This window comes from Symphalangus syndactylus, chromosome 8 (genome assembly GCF_028878055.3).
Source record: "Symphalangus syndactylus isolate Jambi chromosome 8, NHGRI_mSymSyn1-v2.1_pri, whole genome shotgun sequence".
Classification (NCBI taxonomy): domain Eukaryota; kingdom Metazoa; phylum Chordata; class Mammalia; order Primates; family Hylobatidae; genus Symphalangus; species Symphalangus syndactylus.
This window is the reverse complement of record NC_072430.2, coordinates 64,637,479-64,663,588: the sequence shown is the minus strand read 5'-3', so window position 1 is coordinate 64,663,588 and position 26,110 is coordinate 64,637,479. Positions and strand designations below refer to the sequence as shown.

At 39.6% G+C, this 26,110-nt stretch overlaps 2 protein-coding genes across 2 annotated transcripts in view; both read left to right on the top strand.

Moving 5' to 3' along the window:
• The first annotated feature begins 78 nt into the window (after positions 1–78).
• On the top strand, positions 79–23,112 carry PSMC6 (proteasome 26S subunit, ATPase 6). The gene is made up of 14 exons (XM_055289342.2): positions 79–2,474; positions 3,481–3,560; positions 3,655–3,694; positions 3,930–3,982; positions 6,292–6,359; positions 6,601–6,715; positions 9,084–9,171; positions 13,221–13,282; positions 13,369–13,492; positions 14,119–14,180; positions 15,974–16,094; positions 16,223–16,303; positions 19,081–19,152; positions 22,623–23,112. Exons 1-14 carry the CDS (start codon positions 2,279–2,281, stop codon positions 22,739–22,741), a joined length of 1,281 nt encoding a protein of 426 aa, XP_055145317.2. The 5' UTR covers positions 79–2,278; the 3' UTR covers positions 22,742–23,112.
• Positions 23,113–25,089: 1,977 nt separating this feature from the next.
• Positions 25,090–26,110, top strand: part of STYX (serine/threonine/tyrosine interacting protein) — a 46,357-nt gene continuing 45,336 nt past the window's right edge. Inside the window, exon 1 of the mRNA XM_055289344.2 lies at positions 25,090–25,478. Within this exon, the coding sequence (XP_055145319.1) occupies positions 25,422–25,478 (57 nt within the window). The 5' untranslated portion in view covers positions 25,090–25,421. The remainder of the gene's footprint in view (positions 25,479–26,110) is intronic.

Sequence of the window (26,110 nt, the reverse complement as noted above, 5' to 3'; positions counted from 1 at the left end):
GCTTCTCAGGAGGCTGAGGCAGGAGAATCACTTGAACCCGGGAGGTGGAGGTTGCAGTGAGCCGAGATCGCGCCACTGCACTCCAGCCTGGCAACAGAGCGAGACTCCATCTCAAAAAAAAAAAAGAAAAGAAAAAAGAAAAATAGAATGGAATATTCACACAATACCCATGAGAATTGTTCCTAATAAATTTGAAGGCATCCTTTATGTGACTTTGGGTAATTAATTTACAAAAATTTCGCCCGGGCGCGGTGGCTCATGCTTGTAATCCCAGCACTTTGGGAGGCCAAGGCGGGCGGATCACGAGGTCAGGAGATCGAGACCACGGTGAAACCCCGTCTCTACTAAAAAAATACAAAAAATTAGCCGGGCGTGGTGGCAGGCGCCTGTAGTCCCAGCTACTCGGAGAGGCTGAGGCAGGAGAATGGCGTGAACCCAGGAGGCGGAGCTTGCAGTGAGCCAAGATTGCGCCACTGCACTCCAGCCTGGGCCACAGAGCAAGACTCCGTCTCAAGAAAAAAAAAAAAAAAAAAAAAAAATTGTACTTTATTTGTATATTTAGGATTAGGATATATATATTTAAACTCAAACATTCATGGCCATTGGATAAGGTGAGACCAAATGGAATCTATTTGGAGAATTTTACTCATTTTTTTTGGACAACAATTAATTGTCCCCAGGAACAATGATAGCAAGAGTATGTATAGCAATGAGGACCTGTACTGCAAAAATTGGAGTCATTACTACCCTTAAAATAAATATCTATTCAAAAGAACACTGTTGAGTACATACTATGTGGCAGATGTTGTGTTTAGGCATATTATCCTATTTAACACTCATGACAACCCTATTAGATAAGTGCAATTATTATGATCATTTTACAGAGATATTGAGGGAGTATGTAATTTTCCCCAAATCACAAAAATCTGAAAGTTGGCCAGGCATAGTGACTCACGCCTGTAACCCCAACACTTTGGGAGGCTGAGGCAGGCGGATCACTTGAGGTCAGTAGTTCGAGACCAGCCTGGCCAACATGGTGAAACCCCGTCCCTGCTGAAAATACAAAAATGAGCCCGGCGTGGTGGCGGGCGCCTGTAATCCCAACTTCTCAGGAGGGTAAGGCACGACAATCGCTTGAACCGGGGAGGCAGAGGTTGCAGTGAGCCAAGATCGCACCACTACACTCCAGCCTGGGTGACAGAGTGAGACACAGACTCGAAAAAAAAAAAAAAAATCTGGCCGGGCGCAGTGGCTCACACCTGTAATCCTAGCACTTTGGGAAGCTGAGGAGGGTGGATCACCTGAAGTCAGGAGTTCAAGACCAGCCTGGCCAACATGGCGAAACCCCGTCTCTACTAAAAATACAAAAATTAGCCGGGCGTGGTGGTGCACACCTGTAATGCCAGCTACTCCGGAGGCTGAGGAAGGAGAATTGCTTGAACTCGGGAGGTGGAGGTTGCAGTGAGCCGAGATCGCGCCACCGCTCCAGCCTGTGCGGCAGGAGCGAGACTCCATTTCAAAAATAAATAAATAAATAAATACATAAATCTGAAGGTTCTATCAGACTCCAAAGTTCCTGCCTCAGCCTACTTCAGCATCTTTATCTTGTACCCCACATCTCTACAACCCACCCCCTACTGGTCTCATTGGCCTCCTTTCTGTTCCTGGAAGTGAGCCAAGCTTTCTACCCACACCCCCCCACCCCACTCCACTCCAAGACTTGCACTGTTTAGGTTTTCTTCAGTTGTTGCAAGGCTGGCTCCTTCTCATCTCAGATATCTGTTCTAGATTAATTCTTCCCACCATACTTCTCACCGTGTTTTAATTCCTTCATAGTATTTGTGAAACTCTGAATTTTTTTTTATTATTTCCCACCAAATGATAAGCAGATCTACCTTTAATACCTCATTCACTGACTGAATGGACGAATAAAACTGTCTACTTCTCCACCACGTGGAGGTCTTGGACAGTACCGTGTTATAACAAAGGCCATCTGTGTTGTGTCGACAGGCCATCGGAACTCTTTTGAGGTATTACACATTTCCTACTGCCATCTCAGTTTATTACAGAGCCTTTTATACTTCCGGGACAGTAGTGACTTACTACTGAGGCCTCTCAGGGGAAGACCGGGATAATTGAGTCCTGCTTCACCTATCTCGGCTTGCAAGAAACGGTATGGGTGGAGGCCTCTTTCAGTGCATGCCGGCGCTGTAGGTGAACCCAGACATAGAGGTGGAAGTGGAGTAGAAAGGCGGGGCCAACCGGAAGGGGCGGGTTCATGGGCGAACCCACCCCTCCAGGCCGGGTTTCGTTCCCTCGCCCCGCCCCTTTCCCCGCCCGGACGGCTATGGCCATTCCCGGCATCCCCTATGAGAGACGGCTTCTCATCATGGCGGACCCTAGAGATAAGGCGCTTCAGGACTACCGCAAGAAGCTGCTTGAGCACAAGGAGATCGACGGCCGTCTTAAGGAGTGTGAGTGCACCTTTCTTTCCATGTAATCAAGTGCCGCCATTCGCTTCTGCCTCTGACAAAGTAGAAGCCTTTCGCCGAGCCCGGCAACCGAGCCTTAGAGATGACCAGGCCTAGGGCCAGGGACAAGGCGCTTTGTCATCCGGCCCTGAGCTTGTGGAGCAGCACTCCTTCGGGTGTAGAAATGGCCCAGTCCAGCCCGGGTGACAGAACATCCGCGGCCTTGAGGTGGAAATGAAAAAGAAGTAGAGGAGGAGTGGGGAAGTGGGCCGAGGATGTTTCCCAGGTTAGGGTGCAAGGAGGGCGGTGTTGGTGCAGTCCCGGGACTCGGAGAGGGAAAGGCGCTTGAGTCAAGTAAGCTCAAACAAGAGATGAGACTCAGGGAGTCGGCTTGTTCTTGGAGTCGAAAGGCGGCCGCGGAGCTTAAGAGAGAAGTGTTCCAGTTGTCATAATAACCCATATCGTCTTGTCGTGTTTCGTGTTGTACTGTATCAGGCATACAAATTTCCCTTACCTCCTGAGTGCTTAACTTTTTTTTCAGTACATTTTCATTGAAAAGCATGAGTGGTTTAATTAAATGGAGGACCATAATTAAATGATTCTGTGGAGAACTGCATTTGTTGACTTTATTTAGGGTAGAATGTCAGAGAACAATCCAAGTGGGTAGGTGAAGAGGTGAGGAAGGGTCTAACTGATTATCATTCGGATTTGTAGTCGCAAATCCTAAGTGTCAGTGTGTCAATCTCTGTTAAGACTATAACTTAAGATGTGCTTAAACAAGTATTGCCGATCAAGAAAGTAAAAATATGGTGCTTTCTCTGTAACATTTTGTTGTTATACATGCCACCTACTCATTACAAACAGCATTATTTCTTTTATGGTTTGAAATAGTGGATGTGAAACTTAGGTAAAGTGAAATAGACTTACGTAAACAGTAAAGTGAGACGTAGCGACTTAAACACACTAAGATTACTGTTCAATTAAAAATGTTCAAATTGTGTTATTTCAGTAAGGGAACAATTAAAAGAACTTACCAAGCAGTATGAAAAGTCTGAAAATGATCTGAAGGCCCTACAAAGTGTTGGGCAGGTAGGTAATGGAGTTTGGGGAATAGGGGGTGATGGTAATTTGCTTTTTTATTTAGCTGTTGCCAAAAAGTAATGCTTTTTATTTTCTTCCTTAGATTGTGGGTGAAGTGCTTAAACAGTTAACTGAAGAAAAATGTGAGTGAATTAGCTTATTACTAAAGAAACAGCCCACGTCTCACTTTTGAAATGCTTATTATTTTAATGACAATAATGCAGAGAGAGAGTATTTTTGCATAGACTTAAGTTTTCCTTCAACTAATGTCTTCTTGGAGGACAGAAATACAGCTAAACCAGAGGGTTTAGTTCAACGTGGGTATGTATTTTTTTACTTTCTATTTTTCAATTAGTTCTTTTATGTTTTTTCTTCTAGTCATTGTTAAAGCTACCAATGGACCAAGATATGTTGTGGGTTGTCGTCGACAGGTAATACTTTATATTTGTATAGTGCCTGATGATTGACAAAGCAGTTTCATGTAAGTTATTGTCTCTAATTCTTGAGGCAAGCAGGTGGGTCATTTATGCCCATAACTCACAAGGATGATTTCTTCAGACATAGCTAGTTATTAACAAAGCCTGAATTCAAACCATGGGCTTTGACTCCTGGCGTTCCGTACTTTCTACTGTATTACCTTGTCTCAGTCAGATCTATTAATAGCCACTTAGAAATAAAAGTATTTTAGAACTGGAAAATAGACATTTTATTTTAATGTCATTTTAAAAGAGGACTTAAAAGTGTTAGATTCCATCAGTTACCTGTGTTTATATTTAGACATTCAGAACTGTTACTTATGGACTGTACCATGGCCTGAGTTAATTTTGTATCAGGTCATTTAGATTAGGGTAGGGCAAGTTGAAGTAATTCTAAATTTTATTTTACAGTTATCAAAGATGCCAACAAATGACCTCAAGTCATTCAGTAGTGTCTGAAATCAATTTATGTATTATTCTTTAGGAAGTGTCCTTAGAGAATTCTTTTAAATTCATTGGAAGAGTTTTCTCTGTTTAATTGTCATTTCAGGTTCGGGTTTTAAAACATTCACAGAACGTGGCTGTAAGGGAGAATTTAGTCCAGGAACTAAATCTCCTATTAGGATTTTGCCTAGTAGATAAGTGGTTGACATTTTCTAAGTCAAAATATTAGATACCTAAACTGACAAGGGGTTTTCATGTCCCTTTCAGGTCTCTGTGGATGCCAAAAGTTGGCATTTCTAAGATATTTCAGGTTGCATGAGGACAAGACTGTATTTGAAAACTGAAAAACATTAGAAAAGCCAAAGTATATATAAGTTGAGTATCCCTTATCCAAAATACTTGAGCCAGAAACATGTTTTAGATTTTGGCTTTTTTTTTTTTTTTTTTTTTTTTTTTTTTTCAGATTTTAGAATATTTGCGTTATACTGGTTGAGCATCCCTAATTTAAAAAATCAAAAATTTGAAATGCTCCGATGAGCATTTTCTTTGAGCATCACGTCAGCATTCAAAAAATTTCACATTGTAGAGCATTTTGGATTCTCAGATTAAGAATACTCAGCCTGTATTCCCTATAGATGTAAATATTGAAATAACTTCATATTGATTTCTCCTCTTATTTTTTCAAGTAACCTCACTTTTAGCCGTTTTTCTTTCCTTAATTGTTATATTAATCCTAGTGTTTTGCCTATCTTCCTAAATTTGAAGCTCTTTGTAAAATCCTGTGACAAGTGGTCAGTAATTTATATGATTCCGAAATTGTATTGGCATGCAGTTTTTTAAACTATTAAAAAGTAACTTGGGTCGGGTGGGGTGGCTCATGCCTGTAATCCCAGCACTTTGGGAGGCTGAGGTGGGCAGATCACGAGGTCAGGAGTTCGAGACCGGCCTGACCAACATGGTGAAACCCCGTCTTTACTAAAAAATACAAAAAAAAATTAGCCGGGCATGGTGGCGCACACCTGTAATCCCAACTACTTGAGACTGAGGCAGGAGAATTGCCTAAACCGGGGAGGCAGAGGTTGCTGTGAGCCAAGATGGCGCCACTGCACTCCAGCGTGGGCGACAGAGTGAGACTCCGTACTCCATCTCAAAAAAAAAAAAAGTAACTTTATCTTTGAAAAGTAACAACATCCTGAGTGTGAGGCAGATCTAGTAGATTCTATCTAATTTTAGCCAGATAAGCCAAGAAATTATTTAGCATGATTCAACCTAATGTGTAATGTGCTCAGCATGTGTCTGTCATGTAGCAAAGGCATGAATGATGGTTGCTGGGTTTTGGGGCTTTAATTTTAAAGCATTTTAATAAAAATCTCTAAGGGGAAACCATGCATTTTTCTCTACTCTCATGAGCATTTAACACACATTCTTCCCAGAAGCTGTACGTTTCAAAATAAATCTGACGAGCACACCTTTAAAATGCTTCCCTTTCCTTTCCCTAAAATGTTCACTAAGGGATTTTTCTATAAATGCTTTGGTAGCAATTCCCAAAGTCACTGTACCATTGCTGCCTCAAGCTTTGCGTGTTAGTCTTTCCACATACACTGAGATTACACAAAGGGGCATGCTTTTAAGGAGCAGGTGGAAATCACTTTGAATTACTTATTTTATAAGCCATTTTGTTAGTATAGAGTTTATAATCTGATATTTGCGTTCTCTCTGGAGGGTAAAAATGAGTATTTGGCTTCTAAATATTAAACTCTTGTTAGAGTGTTATTCCCTTTTTAAGTGTTTATGTAATATCTTTTGTTTTACAAAACTAGCTTGACAAAAGTAAGCTGAAGCCAGGAACAAGAGTTGCTTTGGATATGACTACACTAACTATCATGAGGTGGGTTTCTTATTCTATTTAGTTTACCTTTTATTTTCACAAAGGGTGGTTTTTATCTGAGATATATGCTTCTTGAGATCACTGAATATTTTGGCACTTTTTCCCTTTTACTAGTTTCTAATTAAGCACATCTTTATGAGATCAGCTACAGGTGCTTGCATGAGCAAGTTATTTATATGCTATCTGTAGGCTGAGAGAAAATATATCTTTCAAAAGAAAAATACATACCTTTTCATTCTAGATATTTGCCAAGAGAGGTGGATCCACTGGTTTATAACATGTCTCATGAGGACCCTGGGAATGTTTCTTATTCTGAGATTGGAGGGCTATCAGAACAGATCCGGGAATTAAGAGAGGTTGGTACTGTGTGCCTTGTTCTCTGAACTTAGCTAATAAATACTACTAGTTTTAGGATTCTTAAAAGGAGAAACAGGATGAAAAAGTACTTTTCTTCTAAAGGATAGTTAAGAATATTATGTATTTACTATTCTTGCTAAGAAGAATAGCACTGAATTTCTAGCTGTGAAAATTATTGTTGTTTTTTTATTTGGAGATAATTTGGTATTAGAAAAATCCTGCTCTTTTTGTGGCAAAGGAACGGAGAAAAAGCTAAGAATAATTGATGTAATCTGATATCCTGTGGTTTTGATTATCATAATAAGTTACTTGGGTCAGAGCATATTTGGATAATGTGTGTGATGAGTTTTTTCCATAACCTCATTAATACTAGCTTCCCACTCTTACAGAAGTGTAGAGTACCTGTTCCTTAAATATTTTATTTTGTTAAAGCTGTTGGCTGCCATTCAAGAAAACCACTGGCTTTAGGATTGTCTTAAATATTTTAAGCTTTTAGGTGAAGAATCAAATCAAGATTGCCTTACTTCATTGCACAGACAGCTTAACTGTTACCTATAAAGCAAATTATATTGTCCTATGGATTTTATCCTGAATTAGGCTGTGAATATTTAGGAATTAATGGGAATAATTGGAATGTCTTACACAATCTGATTTAAGCTTTAAGCCAGTTTTCATACTTCAGTACATTAGTTTTTTTGGAAAACGTATTAAAAATACACATTACTAGGCCCTTTGAGTGGTTTTGATGGACTAGATTGGGGCTAGGCACAGGAATTAGCATTTAAATAAGCATTCCAAGTGATTATGAAACCAAATTTTTCTTTGACAATACTTGAAGAAGCACTGGTCTAAGTGTAAAAAAAAAAAAAGGCAGTTCTCACCTGTATTCATGAAAGGGCAACAGGTGAAGAACAAGTGCTTCATAAAATGGTGAAAACTTGCTTTCAACAGTGATTTGCTGCATTAGCCATAGGAACAGAAAGAATCCCATGTATACATGCAGTATCCTTTACTGTCTGCAGATACTTTACATTTTAGAGTATTGATTTCTCTCACTTCTGGCTTTTCCTAGTCACGCTTTATGCACATATGGACACAACTTTTTTTTTTTTTTTTTTCTTTTGAGACAGGGTCTGGTTCTTTTGCCCAGGCTGGAATGCAGTGGTGTAGTCTCAGCTCATTGCAACCTCTACCTCCCAGGCTGAAGTCATCCTCTCACCTCACCCTCCCAGGTAGCTGAAGGCATGCACCACCACACGTGACTAATTTATTTTTGTAGAGATGGGGTTTCACCGTGTTGTCCAGGCTTCTCAAACTCCTGAACTCAAGCCATCCTCCAGCCTTGGCCTCCCAAAGTGTTGGTATTTACAGGCATGAGCCACCGCACCTAGCCCAACACAACTATTCAATAGAAATTTCTCTCTCGGTCAGGCATGGTGGCTCACGCCTATAATCCCAGCACTTTGGGAGGCCGAGGTGGGTGGATCATCTGAGGTCAGGAGTTCAAGACCAGCCTGCCAATACGGTGAAACCCCGTCTCTTCTAAAAATACAAAAATTAGCCAGATGTGGTGGTGGCGCCTATAGTCCCAGCTACTCAGGAGGCTGAGACAGGAGAATCTCTTGTACCCGGGAGGCAGAGGTTGCAATGAGCCAGGATCACGCCATTGTACTCCAGCCTGGGCAACAGACTGTCTCAAAAAAAGAAAAAAAAAAAAATGAAATTTCTCTCTCAAGTTACTGGTACTATAAGTAATTTAAATTGGACTTTCAGATCTTCAATTTCTCTAGTCTCCACTTTTCTTCCTTGAATCAATCTTGAGAGCAGAACACACTGTTCTTTAAAAGCTGCCGTGGCAAAATGCCAACAGATAAAAATTGTATATACCTTTTCTCTTGGTATGTTGTCAAATCCATCCCCCATTTTAGAATTATTTTGTGTTGTATTTTCAAATGCAAACTAGTATAGATCTTTTGAGTTGTGCTTTTTGTTTATATGTTCATTTGACTTAACTGATTTTTTTTGTAGTATAATTTTTCATTCAGGTATAATTACATTAAAAAATGTAGATTCTTAAGTGTACATTTCAAATATGTTTGGACAAGTTATGTATCTGTGTAACCATCACCCCAATCAAGTGTGTGGTTTATTTAAAAAACATTATTTAAAATTTTTTAGATTTAAGAGATCTTAAATCTACCTGAAGCAAAACCTCTTAATATAAATGGTTTTACCTGGCATGGAAGTCTAGGTCTATTAAGAGTTATGATGTGTACACCTAACTAAGGTGATATTTGACTTAAAGTATTTGAAAGTACATTAAAAATCTTGACTAACTTTTTAAGAAAGATTTAACTTCTTTTCTAGGTGATAGAATTACCGCTTACAAACCCAGAGTTATTTCAGCGTGTAGGAATAATACCTCCAAAAGGCTGTTTGTTATATGGACCACCAGGTTGGTATTGAATTATTTCTACTCCACCAATAAGATAAATGAATTAAGGAATTAAAAACAAAAGACAATTTTTTTATTTTTATTTTTTTGAGACACGGTCTCACTCTGTTGCCCAGGCTGTAGTGCAATGGCACGATCTCGGCTAACTGCAACCTCCGCCTTCTGGGCTCAAGTGATTCTCCCACCTCAGTCTCCCGCGTAGCTGGGACTGCAGGCATGCATCACCATGTCTGGCTAATTTTTGTATGTTTTGTAGAGAAGCGATTTTACCATGTTGCTCAGGCTATCTCAAACTCCTGGACTCAAGCGATCTGCCCACCTTGGCCTCCCAAAGTGTTGGAATTACAGGCATAAACCACCATGCCTGGCCATAAGATGGAAATTTGATGTGGGCAGTTCCAACTTCTACTCTATTCAGAGTGAGAATGAGATAGGATATTTATGTCTACTGTTCTTTGAGGCATGCTTAGTGCATTTGTGCCTCACAGTACATTTATCTTAACAGGCCATGTGATTCTAGTGCAACAGTCCTCAAATTGTGGTTCAGTGACCCAGAGGTGCTTTCATGGAATCTGTAAGGTCAAAACTACTTTATAATACTAAAATATTAAGCTAGGTGCAGTGGCTCACACCTGTAATCCGAGCACTTGGGGAGGCCGAGGCAGGCAGATCACCGGAGGTCAGGAGTTGGAGAGCAGCCTGGCCAACCAACATGATGAAACCCTGTCTCTACTAAAAATACAAAAATGAGCCGGGTGTGGTGGGGTGCACCTGTAATCCCAGCTACTCGGGAAGCTGAGGCAGGAGAATTGCTTGAACCTGGGAGGCACAGGTTGCAGTGAGCCGAGATTGCCCCACTGCACTCCAGCCTGGCTGACAGAGTGAGACTCCTCACAAAGAAAAAAAATAAGTTTTTATATAAAGCAAATGTACCTATAGCATACTGCTTGACATATGTAGCCCCACAATGACACAAAACAAAAAACTAAAATGTTGTTTGGCTCTTCCACTGTGTTGACATTTGTGCTGATGGTGCAAGAGCACCATGGGTAAAATTAAATTATTTGCACTGTAGTGTGAATCGGCATTAGTTGGCATGAAACAGTGCTAGTTAGTAGCCATTGTGTTCTTGACTGCCACATACTTGCAGTGTAAAAAAAAAAAAAGTCAGTTTCACTTTAAAGTCCTTGGTGAAACAGTAAAAATTATTAATTTTGTTAAATCTTGATCTTTGGTTAATATTTTGTGTTCTTTGTGATAAAATGGAAAATAAATATAAAGTACTTCTGTTGCATATTGAATAAGATAGTTGTCTTTAGGAAAAGCACTAGTGCAGTTATTTAAGTTGCCAGCTGAATTCATTGCTTTTTATGGAATACTATTTTTGCTTGAATGTACCATTTACAGATACGCTGTGGATATCAGACTGGTTACTGGTTATTATTGATTACTCAAGACTGGTTTTTGGTTATTTGGCACACATTTTTTCCAAAGCGAACAAATTGAGCCTTTTCATGTTAAACAACTGACCCCATCTGTTGCCATTGATAAAATTTGAACTGTCAAGTGAAAATTAGAATTTTTAGAAACATGTATCTGGCACTATGTGGTTGACAGCTTTTTCTTTTTTTCTTTTTTTTTTTTTTTTTTTTTTGATAGTCTTACTCTGTTGCCCAGGCTGGAGTGCAGTGGCGTGATCATCTTGGCTCGCTGCAACTTCTGCCTCTTGGGCTCAGGTGATTCTTCCACCTCAGCCTCCTGAGTAGCTGGTACTACAGGTGTGTGCCACCATGCCAGGCTAATTTTTGTGTTTTTAGTAGAGGCAGGGTTTTGCCATGTTGCCCAGGCTGGTCTTGAATTCCTGGGCTCAAGCAACGCGCCCACCTCAGCCTCCCAAAGTGCTGGGATTACAGGCATGAGCCACAATGTCCAGCCATGGCAGCTTTCTAATATATTAATACTTAAAGACTTTTCTGATGAGATAAGTGGTGAGAATAACAAAAATTTTTTATAATGTCTAATGAAAAATGTCAACATTTGGAAGATTTGCATAACTCAACCCATAGTTTCCAAATAATCAATGCTTGATATTAAAATATTCATAAGTAAAAGATCCAGTCAGTGCGCAGGATAGACCAATGTATTTTAATGTAACAGAAGTTTCTGCCATAGTCCATGTTGTAAGTAGATTGCTATTATAAAAAAGACAAAAGTGTTTGCAAGATGTAGAGAAAAGAGAAAGAACCCTTGTACACTATTGGTGGGAATGTAAATTAGCACAGCCATTTTTGAAAATATGGAGGTTCCTCAAAAAATTAAAAATAGAATTACTATATGATTCAGCAATCCCACTTCTGGGTTTATATCTAAAGGAATTGAAATCATTGTGTCAGAGATAGCTGCAGTCCCATGATTATTTCACCATAGCCAAGATACAGAAACAGCCTAAAAATTGCCCATCGATGGATGAATGGATAAAGAAAATGTGGCCAGGTGCAGTGGCTCATGCCTGTAATGCCGGCACTTTGGGAGGCCGAGGCGGGCAGATCACCTGAGGTCGGGAGTTCGAGACCAGCCTGACCAACATGGAGAAACCCTGTCTCTGCTGAAAATACAAAATTAGGTGGGTGTAGTAGTTCATGCCTGTAATCCCAGCTACGCGGGAGGTGGAGGCAGGAGAATCACTTGAAGCTGGGAGGCAGAGGTTGCAGTGAGCTGAGATCGTGCCATTGCACTCCAGCCTGGGCAACAAGAGTGAAACTCCGTCTCAAAGAAAAAGAAATGTGGTAAATACACACATTGGAATACTATTCAGCCTTAAAAAAGGAAACCTTGTCATTTGTGACAATATGGATGAATCCAGAGGATGTTACACTAAGTGAAATAAGCCAGACACAGAAAGACAGTTGCCACATAATCTCATTTTCATGTGGAATCTTAAATTGAACTCGTAGAAACCAAGAGTAGAATGGTGGTTACCAGAAGTTGTGGTGGTATATGGGGATAGGGGAGATGTTGGTCAAAGGATATAAAATTCACTTAGACAGGAGGAATAAGTTCTAGGTGATTTATTGCATAGCATGGTGACTATAATTAATAATGTATTAGCTATTTCAAAATTGCTAAAAGTAGATTTTAAATGTCCTAACCACAAAGTAATGCTAAGCATGTGAGGTGATGGATATGTTGATTTGCCTGATTTAATCATTCTTCAATATATACATGTATCATAATTTAACCCATAAATATACAATTTATTTGTCAATTTAAAATCGATTTAAAAAATTATAACATTTTGATTAACATTTTAATGTTGACAACAGAAGTACTTTGGAATTTTTTTTTTTTTTTTTTTTTGAGATGGAGTCTTGCTCTGTCACCCAGGCTGGAGTGCAGTGGCGAGATTATAAGCTCACTGCAACCTGCACCTCCCGGATTCAAGTGATTCTCCTGCCTCAGCCTCCCCATTAGGTAGGACTAGGCATGTGCCACCACGCTCAGCTAATTTTTTGTATTTTTAGTAGAGACAGAGTTTCACGTTTCGACCTCCTGACCCCATGATCTGCCTGCCTCGGCCTCCCAAAGTGCTGGGATTACAGGTGTGAGCCACCACGCCTGGCCAAGTACTTTGGAATTTTAAATGAAAATTCTATTTAGGATTTAGCTGTCATTTTGGAAAATTTACTTGCTAAACGATTATATTCTTAAAAGGATTTTAAAAATTTGTTTCACATAGGCCGGGTGCGGTGGCTCCTGCCTGTAATCCCAGCACTTTGGGAGGCTGAAGTGGCAGGATCACTTGAGCCCCAGATTTCAAGACCAGCCTGGGCAACATAGAGAGACCCCGTCTCTGAAAAACAGACAAACGAAAAACTTGGCTGTGCGTGATGGCAGGCTGAGGTGGGAAAATCACTTGGGTCTGGGAGGTCAAGGTTGCAGTGAGCTGTGATCTCGCCACACTCCAGCCTAGGTGACAGAGTGATTGCGTGTCTCAAAACAAATTTCTTTCTACCTTACCATCTAATTAAGACTTCTTTTGTCATTCTTAGGTACGGGAAAAACACTGTTGGCACGAGCCGTTGCTAGCCAGCTGGACTGCAATTTCTTAAAGGTAAAGGGAAGATTATTTTGTACTTATTGAAATTTAATTTTACTTGAATTATCTTATATTTACCTTACTGTTTTTCCTTTAATCAGGTTGTATCTAGTTCTATTGTAGACAAGTACATTGGTGAAAGTGCTCGTTTGATCAGAGAAATGTTTAATTATGCTAGAGATCATCAACCATGCATCATTTTTATGGATGAAATAGATGCTATTGGTAAGAATAACACCCTTGTTGAAAGTTTTAGGACTTTTTTTTTAAATGTAAAAGAACCTTTTTCCCTCTCTTAATCTGTAATTGTGACTTGTATGAAGTAGATACCACAATGAATCAGATGTTACTTTAACCAATTTTAATAAATAACCTCTCATGGCCAGGCGTGGTGACTCACGCCTGTAATCCCAGCACTTTGAGAGGCCAAGGTGGGCAGATCACGAGGTCAGGAGATCGAGACCATTCTGGCTAACATGGTGAAACCCTGTCTCTACTAAAAATACAAAAATTAGCTGGATGTGGTGGCACGTGTCTGTAATTTCAGCTACTGAGGAGGCTGAGGCACGAGAATCGCTTGAACCCAGGAGGCGTAGGTTGCAGTGAGCCGAGATCACGCCACTGCAATCCAGCCTGGCGACAGAGCGAGACTCCGTCTCAATAAATAACTTTTCACTTTAAGAAAATGAGAAATGTTACACCAAAATCAAGTCTAACTTCGTCAGCATAATTCTTGCTCTTTAATTTTCATCTTAATGTTTTAAGCCACAGACTGTTATGTCCTGTTTTCTTAAATGATGGTTGTAGAGGAAAAGAGTAATGCATATAAATTTCCAAATCTACTATCTTAGGTGGTCGTCGGTTTTCTGAGGGTACTTCAGCTGACAGAGAGATTCAGAGAACGTTAATGGAGGTAATATTTGGTAAAGGGGGTTTATAAAGAAACCAATGTTTATTAAATGAAGAACTGAACATTGCATATTTGATAGTCAAAATATATAGAACATTTTAAATGAAATATGAAATTTGAAAATATTGTCAGGAACAAACGTGTTTCTCTATCACAAACTCTTAAGAAAATGACTACTAGAAAATAAGGCTATCTGCCAGATTCCATTTGGTGTATACCTGTACTATTCTGTGTTTTTTTGAGCAGATCAGTCATTCATATATTTAAATTCTTATGAATGTGATCTTGCAGTAGTTTTATGAAGACATTTTTTGTAATGGTCATATTAAGACTGTTGGCAATAAATGAGCTATAATTATGTATGAAGCTGCTCAAAATTATTTTTTTCTCTCACTTTATTGCTGAGACTGAGGCAACTAAAATAGTTTTGATAATTGAAGAGGATAGATGACAGAATGAAAGAATGCACATAAAGCCTTCCCCCAGTTTTACCTTTCCCCACTCCAAATTCTGTGAAAGTGATTCAAGAGTCCAAATACATTTTCCACTTCAAATAGAAACTAGGTAGCATGGGTAAAGTGTCAAATTCTTTCTCCTTAGAAGTATTTGAAAAATCTTTTTTCATAAATTATACAGATCTGCTCAGAAGATAACATAGCATTTGGAAATTATAAAATCTCTTAGAAACCTTAAATTGAGATATTTTTAAATAACACAAATACTAATTTTATTTAAGTAACTAATATATCATCAACTAACATATTGTCAGACTAGCTATATTTTAGAGAGTTTGTTAAATGCAGTAAGGTTTTTCATTTATTCAAGAAAACTTTAGAAATTGAGGACAATTTTTTTATGTCTTTCAGTATTTCTGTGTACAGTAGAATTATTTGAAAAAATAGGCTAGGCGTGGTGGCTTCTGCCTGTAATCCCAGCACTTTGGGAGGCCCAGGTGGGCAGATCATGAGGTCTGGGCATCGAGACCAGCCTGGCCAACGTAGCGAAACACCGTCTCTACTAAAGATACAAAAATTAGCTGGGCGTGGTGGCGCGTGCCTGTAATCCCAGTTACTCAGGAGGCTGAGGCAGGAGAATTGCTTGAACCCAGGAGGCAAGGTTGCAGTGGGCTGAAATCGCCCCATTGCACTCCAGCCTGGGTGACAGAGCGAGAGTCTGTCACAAAAAAAAAAAAACAGTCCCAGCTACTCAGGAGGTTGAGGTGGGAGGACTGGTTGAGCCCAGGAGGTAGAGGTTGCAGTGAGCAATGATCAGGCCACAGTACTTCAGCTTGGGTGACAGAGTAAAACTCTGTCTCAAAAAAAAAAAAAATTATCGGTTTATTATCAAATTTGTAGAAAAATCTTTGTATCCAGTTATCCTAATATAAATGTTATGTCTGACATATCATAAGCACTTTATATATTGGATTTTATTATTAGCTTTTATTTTGAAAAATAATTGATAAAATTCTGGACATTGGAAATTAGATCCACATAGTTTAATTTGATAATTCTTGACATGATGGAAGCCTTCAGATTTATTAAAACTACCTGGTAGCTGTAGAAAGATACATAGCTATTAAAAAATACATAATCTAGCTTAGAACTTGGAGGCTAGAAAGTATATCTCTTTATGTAAGAGAGAGAAAAAAGTAGAATTCTATCAAATGACCATTCTGAAGATAAAACATATCTATCTGTAGACAATACATTTCATGGCATTAGACATATAAAAGGTGTGTGCTATTTTTTTAATGGTAAGAATGTTTTGTAAAATCTGATTCCTAATATTCTTAGTTACTGAATCAAATGGATGGATTTGATACTCTGCATAGAGTTAAAATGATCATGGCTACAAACAGACCAGATACACTGGATCCTGCTTTGCTGCGTCCAGGAAGATTAGATAGAAAAATACGTGAGTTAAGATTCTTTACCTACTGTCCATTTCCCTTTGTGCTCATTTCTTTTTCCATACTTCACTGTACCTTCCACTGTATTTTAAAAAAGATAAAACTGGACTATAAAATAATTTTTTATTTTCAGATATTGATTTGCCAAATGAACAAGCAAGATTAGACATACTGAAAATCCATGCAGGTCCCATTACAAAGCATGGTGAAATAGGTAAGGAAGTCATCTATTTTATAGGTATTTACATTTGGTAAATGAAGAAAAATACTGTTAGAAATTACGGATAGTTTCCTAAATCTGGTTTTAAATTCAGCAAATGTGGTGGTTTTAAATTCAGCAAATAGTTATTGAGCATCTACTATATGCTAGAAACCATTCTAAGTGTTTTGTAAGGGCTGGCAATATAGCAAGGAACAAAACAGACAAATTTCTGCCATTAGAGAACTTACATTCTTGTTAGGAAAAAACAGATAAAGTTAGTAAAACAAAGTATAATAGATGATGATAAGTGCTATGGAGAAAAATAAAGCAAGAAAGTCGGGGGCGGGCATGGTGGCTCACTCCTGTAATCCTAATGCTTTGGGAGGCCAAGGCAGAAGGACCACTTGAGGCCAGGAGTTTGAGGTTGCAGGGAGCTATGATCATGTGACTGCACTCCAGTTTGGCAAGACCCTGTTTCAGGGGGGAAAAAAAAAAAAGAAAAGGGGGATAGGAAATTAGGAAAGTGCCAGGAGCAGACATGAGGATATATGTTTTTAAACGACAGGGAGGATTAGCACAGGGAAGGCCTTACCAAGAAGGTAATTTATTTTTTAGAGACAGGGTCTCACTCTTGCCCAGGCTGGAGTGCAATGGTGTGATCCCAGCTCACTGCAACTTCTGCCTCCCAAGCTCAAATGATCCTCACACCTCAGCCTCCTGATTAACTGGGACTACAGGCATACACCACCAACCCTGGCTTGTTTTTTTGTAGGGATGGGGTTTCACCATGTTGCCTAGGCTGATCTTGAACTACTGGGCTCAAGCAATCTGCCCACCTCGGCCACCCAAAGTTCTGGGATAACAGGCGTGTGCCACTGCACCCGGCCTGGTTTTTTGTTTTTGTTTTTTTTTTAATTGATTCCTGTTAAATGCTGACAATAGGTCAGATAAAGAGTTCTCAAAGTAGACCTTTGGATTTAACTATGTGGAGGTCATTGGTAATCTTGTCAAAAGTAGCTTCTTGGGAGTGGTGGAGGTGAAAGCCTATTTCAGATGGGTTTCAGAGAGATTGGGAGGAGAGGCATTGAGTTTAGACATTTCTTTTAAGAGTTCTACAGAGGGGACAGAAGAAGTAGAAGGGGAATGCCAATGAGGATTTGGCAGAGTTTTCTTTAAGATGGAAGAGTTTGCAACCTCCCCCACACCTTTTTTTTTTTTTTAATAATGCGACTGGGAATGACCTAGGAGAAAGAGAAATTAGCAATGTTCTTTCCTTGAAGAGGGATTGGCCCTATATATATGTATACTTTTATGAGACGGGAGGAAAGGCAGAGTACATAGATGCTTATGATGACAGGTTCTTAGATAGTGCAGGAACTTGTAGAAGTGTTTTTTTCTGAATGCTTCTGTTTTCTCAGTGAAGTAGAACGCACGTTCAGAATGAAAATAGGGAAGTATTCTTAGAGATTTGAGGACAGAGGAGAAGGTATAAAGTCATTATCTATGGAAGTGAGGGATTGGACTAGGGTGCAGGCCAGTAAAACATGGCTTGTGAGCCAAATTCTGCCTGCCCTGTGTTTTTGGAAACAAAGTTTTGTTGTAACCCAAGCATGCTCATTTATCTGTTGCTATGGCTGCTTTCCTACTGGAATAGCTGAGTTGAATAGTTACAGCAGAAACCATATGTCTTGCAAAGCATACAGTATTTACTCTCTGGCCCTTTACATAAAAAGTTTGCTGACCTCCAGACTAGGGAAATCTAGTATAATTTCCAGGCAGCCTTAAAAACTCTTTAGAAGTTAATGGTCCAGAATAATGACAAATAGCTGATTGTTGACTTTCACTATCTTCATTGCCCCTGTTAGAGAGTTTTGAGCTGGAAAGACTGACCTGAACAAAGGATGTCAATGTACAGGTTTCTTCCACAAATACTGAGCTCTTGCTAGATGCCAGATACTGTGCTAGCCTTGGGAATTCTTGCTCTCAGGAAGCTTACAATGAACTTAAACCTGATTAAAGACAATTCATGAATATCTGTATGATTTCAAATAGAGAACGGCATGCCCTATATTGCCTGACCAAACAGTGCATCATCAAAGTTATTCAAACTATAGTAGCCTGAGCTGTCTTATTTCTCTTCCTATTCTGTATCAGATCCATTGCTGCTACCCCAGTCCTATAGCTCTTCGATTCATGTCTGTTATGTGGGTGGGTGGAGAACTCACTTTATTACTGCTACCATAGATCTGATACTTCACCACTTGAATCTTGCTCAGAAACCAGAGAAGCTAGCTAATGCCTGCTGTAGCATTTAAAAATTCCATGTGATACAATTATGTATGATTACATTTCAGTTTTGCTATACTTTATATTTGGCTTGTATGATTAAAGTAAACAAAGTAAATTCCATTGTTATAATTGGTTTTGAGTGTTATAGGTTTATTCAAATTAAAGATTTGATTACAGTTTTGTTAAGAGTCATAGCTTAACAGGTATCTGGAGTTCACATGTGCATAGCTATTTCACTGTATAAAAATGGGTTAAGATATTTTGAGATTTTGGTGATATTTCCTGTTTTTAAAGTTTCAGGGGTGTGTCTAATTCTGCTTAGTGCTGGTTTATTTAACAGAAGTCTTAGTTTTTGGATATTAATATTGTGGAATGTTAACAGAGGTGATGTCTAGCTGATCAAACTCAAAGTAAGCTCTTCAGTTTAAATTTTCGATGTGGGCATAAATCAAGTAAAGGTCTAATTTTTAAAACTAATTTCTAGTATTTTTTCTAAACAGATTATGAAGCAATTGTGAAGCTTTCAGATGGCTTTAATGGAGCAGACCTGAGAAACGTTTGTACTGAAGCAGGTAAGGGTTTAAAGTACAGTTTTACTATTGATTTTGATTTTTAAAATTTGCTGAAACCGTTCTGAGTTTGTCTGAAAGCAGAGCGTAGACTTTGCAAGGATTTGGGTTCATGCTGTTCTTTTAGTAATTGATTCCATGAAATAGGAGAAACAGGGCAAGTGAGATGGAAAGAGGGAAAGCTAATATGAGGGTGCACCATTGAGGTAGATGCCGTAGGAAAGGGAGGTTAGATCTCAGAGAAACATACAGAATGCCTTCCAGGATCACCCAGCTGAAAGTTGGGAGACTAGAACATTTATTTACCAGTACTCATCCCCCATTGGATGAGATTTGCCCTTGGTAGTGTTAACTCCTTTGCACTTCTACATGCCTTAGGGTAGAATGTGGAAGGAGAGGCATGTAATAGAACACTGGCCCCCTGAAGTAAGTCTGAGGTGCTACAGAATTGCCTACCACACCTGTGGCTGGAATTAGAATGGGCCAGCACCAGAGGTATCTGCTGCAAAATGAATTGTGTATGTTGTCTAATACTAGTCTATGAGCAGTGTTTTGAAAGATTGATTTATGAATTATGTGATCATGCCATTTGTGTAAAATGTAGTATTTAAATGTAATTCTCTGTGGATTGTGTGATACTATTTTTTTCACTTCTACACGGTATGTAAAAATTGTGTGATGCCATTTTTATTTCCAGTACCAAATAGCTTTAATACCCTACCTAGAATCATTTAGTTTTTGTCTTCCATACAGAATCTTTAAATAGAAAAAATAAACTTCTACAGTATAGTTACTGACTTTATAGGTTATAGATTTTCTTAAGTGTTAGAATATGTGATTTCCTCTTGCTTTTCATATCATGTTTAGCCTTAGTAAATTCAGCACAGTGTTTAAAGCGGCTGCTCAGGGAGGGCTTCTCAGTACAGGTATCTTCATGGGTATTGGGTATGCTGTGAGTCAGTATCTGCATCACATATGCAGGTCAGATACTTCCGTTCACATCTAGAAATGCTGTCAATACAAATCAGGGTAAATCCTGCTCACAGAGCCTTATCAATAAACTAAACTATTTAGAGGTAAACTGTCATATAGCTTGAACAAGTTAGAGTAATTTATGACATTCTCTTTCCAAAATGTAAACCAGACCAAATTATTATCAGAAGATTGTTTTGGTTAGATTGTAATCCAAATGCAAGCTGTGCAGTGAACTTAAAGGCTGTTGCTATCAAAGTATATGCTTTTTTTCCTTACATATTCTTACAAATTTACCTTTAGTTATTGCAAACGAGCTATAACTTCTGTGTGTATTAAAATTTTAGTTTTTTAACTAGGTGGGACATTCACATCTGGAAACATACTGAAATTCTTATCTTCTTTTTAGACTTGAAGCCTGTTTTGTTAACATTTTTCTGTAAGTTAAAATACACTTGATTCAACTACAGTTGCCCTTCCTGTTCAGGTCCTGACATTATCTCTTTTGGATTAGAATACATCTCTGTTTTATTTTTTCTTTTGAGATGGAGTCTCACTCTGGCCCAGGCTGGAGTATAGTGGCATGATAACTGCTCCCTGTAGCCCAGACCTGATCATTTCTCCTTTATCTCCCAGTAGCTGGGACTGTAGGCATGCGCCACCACACCCAGTTAATTTTTGTATTTTTTGTATAGACGGGTTTCACCAAGTTGTCCAGGCTGGTCTCAAATTCCTGAGCCCGAGTAATCCATCCACCTGGGCCTCCCAAAGTGCCGGGATTACAGGCAAAAGCTACCAGGCCTGCCCAGGCATCTCTTGTGCAGATTTACTCATTCACTAAAGTGATTTGGAAAACAGCCATGTGTGCAAGGTTTACAAAAATAACTTACCTAGTTTCACTGTAGCTTTCTAAACAAGTTTTGAAACTTTGTTATTTTTTAAAAATCAGTCATTTCCATTCACCTGGTTTCTAGGACAACATAGATTGTTTCCTTATGTAGAAATCTAGAAAGGAAAGATAGGAAATAATCCTTGAAATCTTCTATTTTAACTCCCTCATTTTATGTAAGTGAAAATTCAGTACAGGCAGATCCTCAATGGAAATATTAGAATTCATTTAATTAGTAGATAGCAATAACCTTATCTGCTTTAGTTTATCATGAGTTAGGATTATCTCGAAATCTGGGACTCATATCCATGACACAACTAATGTTTAAAAAACTGCATACAAGGAAACTTTTACCCCTTTGTGAAATAGTATTTGAGAAGGTACTTGTCAAAAAGTTGAAGGAAAAAATTGAGTTGTGATACTCAAATATGAATCTAATAAAAATACCAATTTGTACATAAATTAGGTAAATTTTAACACATGAATAATGACTCTGGGTTTTGCTAAAACCCGCTGTTGGCTTTCTATATGATTCCCTATTCTCAAAGTTTTTGATTATTAACAAAAAATGGCTATCAAACTTACTCAAGATTTTTTTCCCCATAAATGTGTGCCTTCCAGCAAATTGCTTCCTTGTGAAGTTAAATTACGCTTAAAATGTATATGTGTTGGTAGTTTTGATTTGCTTCGGTTTTTTATGCTTGTTTTTATTAAGAGCTACAATCAGATACAGGGACCATTTAAACCTGATTTTATTTTATTTATTTTTTTGAGATGGAGCCTCACTCTGTCACCCAGACCGGAGTACAGTGGTTCGATCTTGGCTCACTGCAACCTCTGCCTCCCGGGTTCAAGCGATTCTCCTGCCTCAGCCTCCCGAGTAGCTAGGGTTACAGACGCCCACCACTACGCCCGGCTAATTTTTGTGTTTTTAGTAGAAATGGGGTTTTACCATGTTGGCTAGGCTGGTCTTGAACTCCTGACCCCAGGTGATCCGTCCACCTTGGCCTCCCAAAGTGTTGGGATTACAGGTGTGAGCCACCGTGCCTGGCCTTGAACCGGGTGTTAAATATTCATATAATTGTCTTACCTGTTTTTGTTTTAGAAAATAATCACAACACTGCTATGGATTTTTTTTTTTTTTTTTTTTTTTGAGATGGAGTCTTGCTCTGTCGCCAGGCTGGAGTACAGTGCCACTATCTCAGCTCACTGCAACCTCTGCCTCCTGGGTTCAAGCCATTCTCCTGCCTTAGCCTCCTCAGTAGCTGGGACTACAGGCGCACGCCACCATGCCCAGCTAATTTTTTTTTATTTTTTGTATTTTTAGTAGAGATGGGGTTTCACCATGTTGGCCAGGATAGTCTCAATCTCTTGACGTCGCAATCTGCCCACCTTGGCCTCCTAAAGTGTTGGGATTACAGGCGTGAGCTACCACGCCCAGCCTGTGGATTTTAATTGAAAAAGATAGTGGTTTTTAGCAAATTAGAACTACTGGCTCAGAAGTAATAAATCTAAGCTTCACATTTATTCCATAGAATTATATTGTTTTTCTTATAATGAACATATAATTCATATGTGATATATAGCAGTCATGTTGTTTTATTCTCCACAGGTATGTTCGCAATTCGTGCTGATCATGATTTTGTAGTACAGGAAGACTTCATGAAAGCAGTCAGAAAAGTGGCTGATTCTAAGAAGCTGGAGTCTAAATTGGACTACAAACCTGTGTAATTTACTGTAAGATTTTTGCTGGCTGCATGACAGATGTTGGCTTAATGTAAAAATAAAGTTAAAGAAAATAATGTATGTATTGGCAATGATGTCATTAAAAGTATATGAATAAAAATGACTAACATCATAAAAATTAGTAATTCAGCTTTTAAGATACAGAAGAAATTTGTTAAAGTTGCATTTATTGCAGCAAGTTACAAAGGGAGAGTGTTGAAGCTTTTCATATTTGCTGTGTGAGCATTTTGTAAAATATTGAAAGTGGTTTGTTTGAGATAGTGGTATAAGAAAGCATTTCTTATGACTTATTTTGTATCCTTTGTTTTCCTCATCTAAAAAGTTGAATAAAATCTGTTTGATTCAGTTCTCCTACATATATATTCTTGTCTTTTCTAAGAGTATATTTACTATGGTCCTTTAGGTTCTTTAGCAAGTAAACTATTTGATAACCCAGATGGATTGTGGATTTTTGAATATTATTTTTAAATAGTACACATACTTAGTGTCTTCTTAAATAAAACATGGATATGTGGGTATGTCTGTACTCCTCCTTCCAGAAAGTATTTACACATTCTTCATCTACTGTGATTAAGCTCATTGTTGGTTAATTGAAAATATACGTGCACATCCATAACTTTTGAGTATGATTCAACGTAATATTTGCTAATATGTGACTTGGTTTTCTTGGTTTATATAAGATGATAGGTCCCTGTTGAGGACGTGAAGGTCTGGACCCTCTTCTAGGAAAAATTCTAACATACAATTTTGCATATACTATAATTTCAGGAAATGTATTGTTTCCCAAGCTCATCCAAGGACTCTTTAGGTATCTATGGATAGCTGGCTAAGAGTGTGTGATGTAGGGGATGTAGGAGCGTCAGAAATGTCCAAAACAAGATTTCTGTTACCTATATATGATTCTTTCTTATATCATCTGGCAATAAAAGCTACAACAAAGTACACAAAGGAATCATCATTGGGCATCAATAATTATTAAAGATGCTGGTGAAAAGAAAAGACAACTTCAGTTTCATAAACACTAAAGAACCAAAAATACATGACCTAGCTAATTATACAATAATTCTTCAAATTAAAAACTTCCTAGCAGGATATTATGTGCCTTTTTATAATTTTAGAAGATGAAGAACAGTTAAAATAGTGATAGAAAAAATGGAGTGCTCAAGTTAGCCATCTCATACTCAAATTATTGTACAGTTCTATTTCTGTGTTGGTAGTGCATTTTATGTGACAAAGAATGTAGAAGGAGGTTTAAGTCAAATATCTATGTGATCTTTTCACTTATAATTTGCATTTAGTTAAGGAGTGACTATCTTGCCTTTTACCTTTGTGCTGGTGGTGGTTTTTTAAAGAATCAATTTGGTGTACAAATCCTTTTTTTATTTTCGATTTTTTTTTTGAGATGGAGTTTCGCTTTTGTTGCCCAGACTGTAGTGCAATGGCACTATCTCGGCTCACTGCAACCTCCGCCTCCCGGGTTTAAGCGGTTCTCCTGCCTCAGCCTTCCAAGTAGCTGCGATTACAGGCATGCGCCACCACACCCAGCTAATTTTTGTATTTTTAGTAGAGAGAAGGTTTCTCCATGTTGGTCAGGCTGGTCTCGAACTCCCGACTATTTTGCCCAGGCTGGCAAACTCCTTTTAAAAGATATTGAAAGCCATCTGTTTTTTTTATTTCAAAATATAATAATTAATGGAAGAAATTTTACAGTATTATATACAATTTACTGAGTCAGCTATCAGTTCCTTTTTCTGATTTTTTCTAGTTGCAATTCTTGATATTTTCTAGGTAATCTAAACTGAGTTGTATTTTCAAGTACTCTTAAAATACTTTAAAAAAATTTTAAAGCATTGAGCCGTTTAATTCTTTGCTTAAAGGTGATGGGTGTTTCATTTTCTGTATGGCACCACGTGATTTTAAATTGAACTCTTCATTTATTAGTCATTTGGTTATAAACTCAGCATAGATTGCGCAGAATTTTGAGAGGGGAGAAACTATAGCTTTCCTTTTGGATGCCACTGTCTGGTGGGTAGCATGTTTTGCTTGTTTGTTCTTATGTTAAAGAAGGGCTGTACGTCTAGTCTGGAAAGGGCAGAGCTGGCTCGGACCGCCCCACTGCCTTTCCCAGGACCTTCACTCGTCCTGTCCCACCGCAGCCCCGCCTCCTCCACGCCGGGTGAGCTGTGGCCTAGCAGTATTCGAGGCTCCGCCCCCCAGCGTCTGCGCTCTAGCGAAGGGGCGGAGCAGGGCGGTGGCGCGCTGACACCTGGCGGCGGCGGAGGGCGGGCAGAAGGCAAACGTGGGCTGGTATTGGCTGAGGCGACGCGGGTGGAGGGGGCGGGAGGGAGGCGGGGAGACCGTTGTCGGGCTGGTGCCTGTGCTGGATCTTGGGCGGCCTGAGGGGTGCGGAGACCGGGGGAGGGAGACGGCAGCGGCATGGCGGCCGGGTGTAAGACGCCCGACCCTCCTCTTCCCTGTCTTCGCCGCCGCCGCCGCTGGAGTCACTGGGACCCTCTAGTCTGCGTGTGTTAGTTGTAAGCCCGCCGCCTGCCTGTCAGCCCTCCGCTCTGCCGGCCCTCCTTCCTTCCGCCGCCGCAGCCAGCCCGAGGGTCGGCCGGCTGTGTAACACTCTCCCACCCCACCCACCAGCCCGCGGGCCAGCACCATGGAGGACGTGAAGCTGGAGTTCCCTTCCCTTCCACAATGCAAGGAAGACGCCGAGGTGAGTCGCTCCCGTGGCTGCCACGCACAGGCCTCTCCCTGTGGCTCCGGCCAAGGGGCGACCCCAGTCCCCAACCGTCTTAGCCCCCACCTGCGCGGGCTCCCTGCCTCCTGAGGGCGTCCTGAGATCTCTGAGGCCGAGCAGTCGGCTCCAGTCCCCACTGAGTTCCTCGTCCTCTCCAGACCCCGTGGAGGGGCAGCGTCTGGTGTACTTACATTTGAGAAGAGGAAAAGCAATCTCTTAGTCCCTAGGCTTGGCATCCAGGACTGACCTGGAGTAAGGTTCCTCTTTTATTGTCAAAGTAACAGGAGAGCGAAGTTGGTTTAGTCTCCTTTTGAGGAATATCTGTGGTGTAAACGACTCACTTGTGGGACACATGGCCCCACATGTGGAATAGACTCGGCGCCTGAAGTTTGGAAGCGCGCCTTCGAAAAGTTTCCCAAAGTTTTTTGTTTGTTTTTAGACAAAGCTATGACCCGCACAATAAAGTGTCTCAAAGCTAGCTCATCTGAATCTGAGAACTCTTAATCAGAAATCTTGACCTTTGGAGGAAAATTAATATTGAAAGTAAAATTCTATATACCTTTTCTCCTGGTTTCTAATTTGTGGCTATTTTTACTCCACCTTAGATC